This window comes from Myotis yumanensis, unplaced genomic scaffold, assembly GCF_028538775.1.
Source record: "Myotis yumanensis isolate MYYU_CA2020_CCGP unplaced genomic scaffold, mMyoYum1.0.hap1 SCAF_2, whole genome shotgun sequence".
Taxonomy (NCBI): domain Eukaryota; kingdom Metazoa; phylum Chordata; class Mammalia; order Chiroptera; family Vespertilionidae; genus Myotis; species Myotis yumanensis.
In genome coordinates this window covers 216,597,078-216,607,037 of record NW_027223753.1, presented here as the reverse complement: position 1 = coordinate 216,607,037, position 9,960 = coordinate 216,597,078, and the positions used below count along the sequence as shown (strand labels likewise).

At 45.0% G+C, this 9,960-nt stretch overlaps 2 protein-coding genes across 2 annotated transcripts; both read left to right on the top strand.

Annotated features, from left to right (window-relative positions):
* LOC139002725 (keratin-associated protein 21-1-like) lies at window positions 1-312 on the top strand. The gene has a single exon (XM_070403797.1). The coding sequence runs from the start codon at window positions 1-3 to the stop codon at window positions 310-312; it is 312 nt and encodes a 103-aa protein (XP_070259898.1).
* A 4,695-nt stretch (window positions 313-5,007) lies between these two features.
* LOC139002724 (keratin-associated protein 21-1-like) lies at window positions 5,008-5,379 on the top strand. The gene has a single exon (XM_070403796.1). It carries the CDS (start codon window positions 5,008-5,010, stop codon window positions 5,377-5,379), a length of 372 nt encoding a protein of 123 aa, XP_070259897.1.
* The last annotated feature ends 4,581 nt before the right edge of the window (window positions 5,380-9,960 follow it).

Here is a 9,960-nt window from a genome sequence, read left to right as displayed (position 1 = left end):
ATGTGCTGCAACTACTACGGGAACTCCTACGGGGGCTGTGGCTACGGCTGTGGCTATGGCTCCGGCTACGGCTGTGGCTATGGATCCAGATATGGCTGTGGCTATGGCTGTGGCTATGGCTCTGGCTATGGATCCAGATATGGCTGTGGCTACGGCTGTGGCTACGGCTCTGGCTATGGCTGTGGCTATGGCTGTGGCTACGGATCTGGCTATGGATCTGGCTACGGCTGTGGCTACGGCTCTGGCTATGGCAGTGGCTGCTGTACCTTCCGACCATCCTGCTACCGACAATGCTATTCCTCTTGCTGCTAGAACATCCGCCTAGAACACCCTGCGCCTCCAACATAATATTGAAAATTAACGCTTTTCCTCCGAACGATGCCCCATTCGTCCTCTCTACACTCCAGTGAGGATTGGACACCTCCTGTTTTTACATCCAATTCTTGTTGTTATTGAGGAAGTGGGAATGCGTCCATTGTGGGACCTGAAGACGGAAGATGTGATTGTGATTATGTTCACAATGTCCACGCTCGGCTTTTCTATCCTATGAGGTTGTGTTGTCCTGGAACACAAATACGCCAGAGTTGGTAGAAATTATACTTTTTCAATAAACAAACTTGATGTGTTCCTGGAAGTGACTGTGTTTTGTGTCAGAATCGTCACTGTCCCTGTGGCCTTCCCGGAAGCCGATCGGGCACCGTGTCCGCCAATCCCTGGGTTTCTTATTCCGTCATCGACAGCATGTGCCGTTCTCTCACCAACACACATGGTCCTGTTACTGCAGGTCACAGTAGGTCTTAGTGTTGGGTGATGTGTATGTTCCAAACTTGCTCCTCTTCACAATTTTTGTGGCTTTTCTGGTTTCTTTGTTTTCCATCTAAACTTTAGAATCAGCTCGTCAAAATCTACAAAAATACCTGCTGAGAGTTTTATTGGGATGGAATGGAATCCAATCACCAATTGTGGGGGAATGGATTCTTCACACTATTGAGCCTTTTGGTCCATAAACATGGGGTGTGGGTCTCCTTTGATTTCTGTGGAAGCTTTTCATTCAAAATTCAACGATGAGCTATGTGCTCACTGAAGGCATGTTCTGGAGGGGGAGGCGAATAGCAGTGCAAGAATCAAAAACACGTCTAAACAACTAAATAAAAACAGTAAATTAACAGAATTATAAGGGTGTTTATAATGATTAATGACATAGACAGTGAGTTGCTGTGAAATATCACATGGCCTATAAAACTCACTGAAGAAACAGACACTCTTCACAGGCTTGTAACTTCCTAATACATTGAACCAATAATAACCCTCCAAAACAGAAACCTTTATGGGAAAATTCTACAAAAGTTTTAAAGAATAAGTTACACCGATTCTCTACACTCACTTCCAGAAATAAAACCAGAGGGAAAACTTACCAACTCATTCAATGAGGTCGCCATTACCTTAATACCAACACCAGGGAAAGACATTACAAAAATAAAGACTACAGTCAAATATCTAGATGAACATAGATACAAAAGGTATAAATGAACATGGTACAAAAATTAAGCATCAGCAATTTGACGCCGGCATTGTGTAAGAAGAATTATACACATCCACGTAGTGAGATATACCCCAATTATGCAAGGCCGGTTCAGTGCTCAAAAATGAATTCATGTAATTTATTACATGAGCAGCCTGAAGAAGAAAAATCACATGATCGGTTCAATAAAAGCAGAGAAAGCATGTGACATGATCCAACATCCAGTCATGAATAAAATGTTCCCGTAATCAGGAAAAAAAGGAAACTTCCTCAACTTGGTGGAGAATATAATATGTACACAATCCTATTAGCAGCATCACGCACACGTAACAGCGAGAAACCAGACATTTTCCCGCTGTGATCAGGAGCGCGCAAGGAAGTTCTCTCTCCGTGTTTCTCCTCAGTGTCATATTGGAAGACCTTGCTGATGCAATAACACAAGATAAAGAAATAAAACTCACATTTATGAGAGAAAGGAAGAAAAAAGATGAAAAAATGAAAGGAAGGATGGAAGGAAGGAAGGAAGGAAAGAAGGAAGGAAGGAAGGAAGGAAGGAAGGAAGGAAGGGAGGGAGGGAGGGAGGGAGGGAGGGAGGGAGGGAGAAAACTGTCATTCTACATGGGCATGATTGTCTCGGTAGAAAATCCAAAAGAAAAAACGGAGAAAACAAAACTTCTGTAAGTACCAAGTGATTGAAGCAAGGATAGAGTATACAAAGTCAATATATAAAAGTCAATTGCTTTTCTACATATTAATATGAAATAAGACAATAAGAGCATGGACTATAGCAGCCAAAGTATGAAATACTTAGATATAAATCTGAAAGAAATGTGTACATGATCTATATGAGCAAAGCCATAAAACTCTGACGTAAGAAACTTGGGAAGAACTAAATGAAGAGCTATTCTATGTTTACGGATGGGAAGACTCAATACTCTGGAGATAGTTCTTAGATTCCCTGCAAATCCACTCAAAGTTCCAGCCTGTTGTTGTGTGGATTTCACCAAAGTGATTCGAAAGTTTCCATGGCGAAGGGGGCCCAGAACAGCCAGCACAATATCGAGGGAAGGAACCAGGTGGAGAACGAACTCTACTCGACTTCAATTCTCACGATGAAGCCACAGTCATCAGCACAGGGAGGCTATTCCTGAAGAAATGGAACCGATTTTTATGAGTGAGATCTATGCATAGTCTCATTCACTGAACATTTATTAACCTCTTAACAGAGGACATTTCATTGTGTGCTATGAACAAAGAACGAACGTATGTGATCCCTGCTTTCTAACAGTGTGGGAAATGCAAATAATACAGGAGTATAAAGATGGAATGATTGCTCTAATACAGTGATGGTGAACCTTTTGAGCTCGGTGTGTCAGCATTTTGAAAAACCCTAACTTAACTCTGGTGCCGTGTCACATATAGAAATTTTTTGATATTTGCAACCATAGTAAAACAAATATTTATATTTTTGATATTTATTTTATATATTTAAATGCCATTTAACAAAGAAAAATCAACCAGTAAAATGAGTTCACGTGTCACCTCTGACAGGCCTGTCATAGGTTCACCATCAATGCTCAAATATGATGACACACAGGGGTGCTTGGGTAATGAAGAGGAAGAAGTCAGAGGAGAGGCCAGGATGAAGAGTAAGAAGAGAGAAGGGTCGGGAATCTTCCTGAAAAAGAGACAAACTTCTAGCTTAAACAGGAAGGGGGTGGGTCAGAGTTGGCCAACCACACGCGAAGGGAAATAGCTTTGAGGACAGGAGGCGATGCCCAGATGCTGACCCCACATTGTGGTAGCTCCCTCCATCCCGGAGGAGATGCAATAGTTTGGCATCAGGAAGACCTCGGCAGGCACGGCAGTGAGCGTCCAGGATGATCCCCAGGGACACGAAGCCACTGTAACGACCTCCCTTGCAGCGTGGGAAGGACCAGGACATGCCTTGAAAAAACTCACTTTTATGATCATGTTATGCTTGGGGCTGGTATGAAAAATTCAAGATGAATAAATTGAATTTCGGTTTTAAAAATGATAACTTTTTAGGATAAATATGTCTTGTGCACTCTCAGGGACAGACGTGCCAATGGGCAACTCCCGTTAAATGATACCCCAACCAGATTCCCCCACGTCCTGGCTGGCCCCTTGGGTGTGACCTTGTGAGAATCGGAGCGGAGATGCCAGTCAGGCTGAGCTCAGAGCCCAGACCCACAAGGCCTGTGAGATCACAAGCGGGTGCTGCTCCTGCTGCTCCTGTGCGGTCACTACAACGGGCCTCCTCTTGGTCCTCTCCGTGACCTGGGGGGGTGCAGGGGGCATGGGTGACCTGGGGGTCAGGTCTGCGCATCAACAGGGGTCAGGAGACCAGTCTCAGGGATGATGTCAGAGACAAAGCCCCTGGAGGGACAGGGAGAAGGAGGGGCCCTCAGCCATGCCTGAGGGGACTGGCTCCTGAACAAGGTGCTGAAGGAAAGTTCATGCAGGACCCAGAGTGTCCCCGGGAAGAATGAGACACTCAGAAGTGACTGGGGGCTTTATGACAGGGTAACTTTACCGAGAAAATGGATCCTTGTAGGAAATTATGAGCTCCCTGTTACGGCAACTGTTCACATCTGCAATGATCAGAAAGGGGGACGTATGTCACATTACAAAGAGGAACAGACGTGATCTTGGTGCTGCATGAGCTGCGTGGATGTTAGTAAGTTCCCTACCCTTTTTGTACCTCAATTTCCATGTGATGAGGTCCCTAATCTGTCACAATTTCATGGTTGTCAAATAGATGCAACGGCTGAGGGGACCTGTGCTCGACAACATGTTCAACAATGTCATTGTGAGGACACTGTGGGGTTGGTGCTCAGGGCAGAACTGAAGGACCCCCCAGAGCGGATACCTATGTCCTGGGGAGCGGCTCCCGGGGTAAAACAGGCCACGACCCAGCATCTCATGAGTGTGGACTTACAGGAGCCCTCGGCCAGGAAATGCTCAGTGTCAGTGCAGCCCAGCACTGCGCTCCAATGAGATCCAGTACGGACTCATTAGCAATTCCTTAGCTGTGAAAGCGTTGAGTGGAGCTCATTTAATAGGCTCATTCCAGACAGACACGCCCCTCCCTCCCCAGAACTTTGACTCGTGGACTGAGCTTTGAACCCACGTGTTCCGATGAGTAGATCATCCATGGGCACTGTTCTCATTGACGTGTCATTGGCTCAAGACAAGGCCCAGGGGACACAAAACAAACACGGTTCCCAGTAACAGTGAGAGACTCTATACTAATGGTCGTTAACTACCGAGTCCTCTCATGATCCACTGACAGGAGTGACCTGCACATACCGGGCGTTAAGTGAATGTTTCCTGTGTGAGTCGCAGACGCGATGGCATTCCCGGGCCCTTCCTGGAGAATATAAAGCTTCCAGGGGAGGAGGCAACATTCACACTCAGAAACGTCCCTCTTCACCTCAACCCAACCTTCACCCTCGGCCAGCATGTGCTGCAACTACTACGGGAACTCCTACGGGGGCTGTGGCTACGGCTCTGGCTATGGCTATGGCTCTGGCTATGGCTGTGGCTGTGGCTACGGCTGTGGTTACGGCTCTGGCTACGGCTGTGGCTATGGATCCAGATATGGCTGTGGCTACGGCTGTGGCTACGGCTCTGGATACGGCTCTGGCTACGGCTGTGGTTACGGCTCTGGATACGGATCTGGCTACGGCTGTGGCTATGGCTCTGGATACGGATCTGGCTACGGCTGTGGCTATGGCTCTGGCTACGGCTGTGGCTACGGATCTGGCTATGGCAGTGGCTGCTGTACCTTCCGACCATGCTGCTACCGACAATGCTATTCCTCTTGCTGCTAGAACATCTGCCTAGAACACCCTGTGCCTCCAACATAATATTGAAAATTAACGCTTTTCCTCCAAACGATGCCCCATTCGTCATCTCTACACTCCAGTGAGGATTGGACACCTCCTGTTTTTACATCCAATTCTTGTTCTTATTGAGGAAGTGGGAATGCGTCCATTGTGGGACCTGAAGACGGAAGATGTGATTGTGATTACGTTCACAATGTCCACGCTCGGCTTTTCTATCCTATGAAGTTGTGTTGTCCAGGAACACAAATAGGCCAGAATTGGAAGAAATTATACTTTTTCAATAAACAAACTTGATGTGTTCCTGGAAGTGACTGTGTTTTGTGTCAGAATCGTCACTGTCCCTGTGGCCTTCCCAGAAGGCCGATGGGCCACTGAGTCCGCCAATCCCTGGGTTTCTTATTCCGTCATCGACAGCATGTGCCGTTCTCTCACCAACACACATGGTCCTGTTTACTGCAGGTCACAGTAGGTCTTAGTGTTGGGTGATGTGTATGTTCCAAACTTGCTCCTCTTCACAATTTTTGTGGATCTTCTGGTTTCTTTGTTTTCCATCTAAACTTTAGAATCAGCTCGTCAAAATCTACAAAAATACCTGCTGAGAGATTTATTGGGATTGAATGGAATCCATTCACCAATTGTGGGGGAGTGGATTCTTCACACTATTGAGTCTCTGGTCCATAAACATGGGGTGTGGGTCTCCTTTGATTTCTGGGGTGGGATCTCATTTAAAATTCAATGATGAGCATTATACTCACTGAAGGCATATTCTGGAGGGGGAGACATATAGCAGTGCAAAATCAAGGACACATCTAAATAACTAAATAAAAATAGTAAATTAACAGAATTATAAGGGTGTTTATAATGATTAATGACACAGACAGTGGGTTGCTATGAACTATCACGTGGCCAATAAAACTCACTGAAGAAACAGAGACTCTTCACAGGCTCGTAACTTCCGAATACATTGAACCAATAATAACCCTCCAAACAGAAAGCTTCACGGGAAAATTCTACAAAAGTTTTAAAGAATAAGTTACACCAATTCTCTACAATCACCTCCAGAAATAAAACCAGAGGGAAAACTTACCAACTCATTCAATGAGGTCGCCATTACCTTAATACCAACACCAGGGAAAGACATTACAAAAATAAAGACTACAGTCAAATATCTAGATGAACATAGATACAAAAGGTATAAATGAACATGGTACAAAAATTAAGCATCAGCAATTTGACGCCGGCATTGTGTAAGAAGAATAATACACATCCACCTAGTGAGATATACCCCAATTATGCAAGGCTGGTTCAGTGCTCAAAAATGAATTCATGTAATTTAGTACATTAGCAGTCTAAGAAAGAAAAATCACATGATCGGTTCAATAAAAGCAGAGAAAGCATGTGACAAGATCCAACATCCATTTGTGAATAAAATGTTCCCGTAATCAGGAAAAAAGGAAGCTTCCTCAACTGGATATAGAATATGCACACAAATCCTATTAGCAGCATCACGCACACGTAACAGCGAGAAACCAGACATTTTCCCGCCGCGGTCAGGGGCAAGGCAAGGAAGTTCTCTCTGTGTTTCTCCTCACTGTCATATTGGAAGACCTTGCTGATCCCTAAGAATAAGAGATTAAATGGAACAGACCAATGAATCCCAGAGAGGAGGGGGATGGGGAGAAGGAAGAGATGATATGCATATATGCATCACCTATGAACACAGACAACAGGGTGGTGAAAGCTTGGTGCGGGATGGGAACTGGGTGAAGGATGGCAATGAGGGGATAAAGAGGGACATCTGTGATACGCTCAACAATAAATATTTTTTTAAAGAGATAAAAGTTATCCTGAGAGAAAGAAAGAAATGAAATTGCCTTTTTCCACCTGGGGCATGATTGTCTATGTAGAAAATCCAAAAGAATCAAGCAAAAAAAATTCCTATCAGTAACAAGTGATTAAAGCAAGGATAGAGTATACAAGGTTAATATAGAAAAGTCAATTGCTTTTCTACATATTAATATGAAATTAGACAATAATAGCATTGACTATAGCAGCCAAAATATAAAACACTTAGATATAAATCTAAAAGAAATATGTACAAGATCTATATGAGCAAAACCATAAAACTCTGATGTAAGAAATTAGGGAAGAACTAAATGAATAGATATTCTACATTTACGGATAGGAAGACTCAATATGTGAAGATAGTTCTTAGATTCCCTGCAATCCCACTCAAAATTCCAGCCTGTTGTTGTGTGGATTTCACCAAAGTGATTGGAAAGTTTCCATGGAGAGGGCGGTTCAGAACAGCCAGCACAATATCAAGGGAAGGAACAAGATGGAAAATAAACTCAATTCTCACGATGAAGCCATAGACATTGGCACAGGGAGGTCTTGGTGAAACAGACAAAAGCAATGGAGCGGAATAGCCTAGAAGCAGACTCACATGAGCAGGTGACAGCTGGTCTCTGTGAATGCGGAAAAGACGGCCTTTCAACACATGGTGTGGGAACAACTGGCCGTCCACACACAAAAAAAAGAAAAAATCTAGAAATAGACCCCACACCCTTGACGACAATTAACCTGAAATGTGTCTCAGACATAAATATAAAATAAAAACTATAAATCTTCTAGAAGATTCCGTAGGAGGAAACCTCGATGACCTTGGGGATGGTGGGACTTAGTTACAAACCAAAGGCGCAGGCCACTACAGGAAGAGATTATAAGCCAGACCTTGTTAGAATCAAAACGTCGGCAAAAGACCACGTCAACCGGCCACACAGACAGGCCACACACTGGGAGGAAGTATTTGTAAGGAGCACATCTGGCAGTGTGATCCAAAATATACAAAGAGCTCTTAAAACTCAATAATAAGAAAGCAAACGACCTTATGTAACCAGGGGCCAAGGACCTTGACAGACACTTCACCAAAGAAGATTGCAAATGACCACACGATAAGATGGTTCACGTGAGACGTCATCCAAGAAATGCACATTAAAATGGCAATTAGGAGCCACCACCTCTGAGAGCGGCCAAAACCCGACAGCCGGCACCCACAGGACTGAGAAGCCAGAACTCTCATTCACGGCTGGTGGGAACCAATCAGTGCGGCTACGTGGGAAGACAGGCTTGTAGTTTCTTATAAAACGAAGCCTACGCTCCCACGTGCTCCAGCTTGTGCTCTGACGTCCACAGAAAGCTGCATGGGAGGTGGGAGCAGCTCCTACATCATCGTCGAGAGTTGAGGAGCCAAGACGCCCCTCAGGAGGTGAATGGACACACGGACCGGGTGCACCCAGACAACAGGATGTTATTTCGGGATAAAATGAAACGAGCTTGAAGCCACAGGGAGGGACCTGGAGGGATCTTAGATACGTATTCGTAAATGAAAAGAGATTCCAATTGGAAAAGCTACACACTGTATGACTCCAACTCTGTGACCTTCTGTGGAGGCAGGACCACGGACTCAGCCAGCCCGTCCGTGGTTGTGGGAGTTTGCGGTGGCCGGCGGGCAGGGGGGAGGGCATGGGTCGGGGAGTGTAGGACAGTGAAGGTGTCTGTGTAAGACCACAGTGATGGCTCCATGCCATTGGGTGTTTATTCAACCCGTGGGATGTGCAGCCCCGGGAGAGAACCCCAGGGTGACCCCAATGTAACCACGGAGCGTGGGGGATCACCGAGAGTCGGCGCAGCTTCCTCGGTTGGACCAAATGCTGCTCCGTGAAGAGGCTGAGGGTGGGGAGGCTGTTCGTGGGGGAGGGGCGGGACGAATACGGGGAATCTCTGCACATTCTTCTTAATTTTCATATAAACCTCGGACTTCTCTAAAAAATCGTCTTTAAATGAAATATTGGGAACCTAAAATGCCTCTGAACCATCACAAAAGGAAGTAACATTTAGATAACACCTGAATCTCACGGATCAAAGATCTGAAAATTATAAAAATTTAAATTAAATTTGAAGATAGAACAATAGCAATTACCCAAACTTAAAATCCAGAGAGAATTTCTTTAAATTTGTTATCTGAGGTACAATACTGAGTGACCGCATACACAGGGTTATGTCTCAAAGAGGCTCACGAGTGGATTTGAATAAATGTTCCCCATTTGACTTTGCAAAAGGGTCCTATGAACCCGAGAGTGAAGAGCTGAGCAGGTAACAACCACACAGGGAGCCAGGACGAGTGATTTCCCATAACCCATTGGGGTAAACTAAAACGTTTTTAAACATATTTTTATTGGTTTCGCGGAGGCAGGGAGAGGGACAGAGAGAGAAACAATGATGATGAGAAAGAATCACTGATCGGCTGCCTCCTGCACGCCCCCCACTGGGGATCAAGCCCGAAACCTGGGCCTGTGCCCTGACCGGGAATCGAACCTGGGACCCTTCAGTCCACTGGCCGACCTGGTGCTCTATCCACTGCACCACACCAGCTAGTGCAGAAACTTTTTTTATTTTCTAATTTTATAATGATAATTAATCTTAAATTAGAAATAATAAGCATGATTTGTGGCACATAAGAGTAAAATCAATAATATGCATAACAGAGGGTGGAGAGTGTGGACG

Bases quoted from the DNA above. Each gene is read 5' to 3' on its own strand.
- LOC139002725 (XM_070403797.1), top strand. From the start codon at position 1: ATGTGCTGCAACTACTACGGGAACTCCTACGGGGGCTGTGGCTACGGC.
- LOC139002724 (XM_070403796.1), top strand. From the start codon at position 5,008: ATGTGCTGCAACTACTACGGGAACTCCTACGGGGGCTGTGGCTACGGC.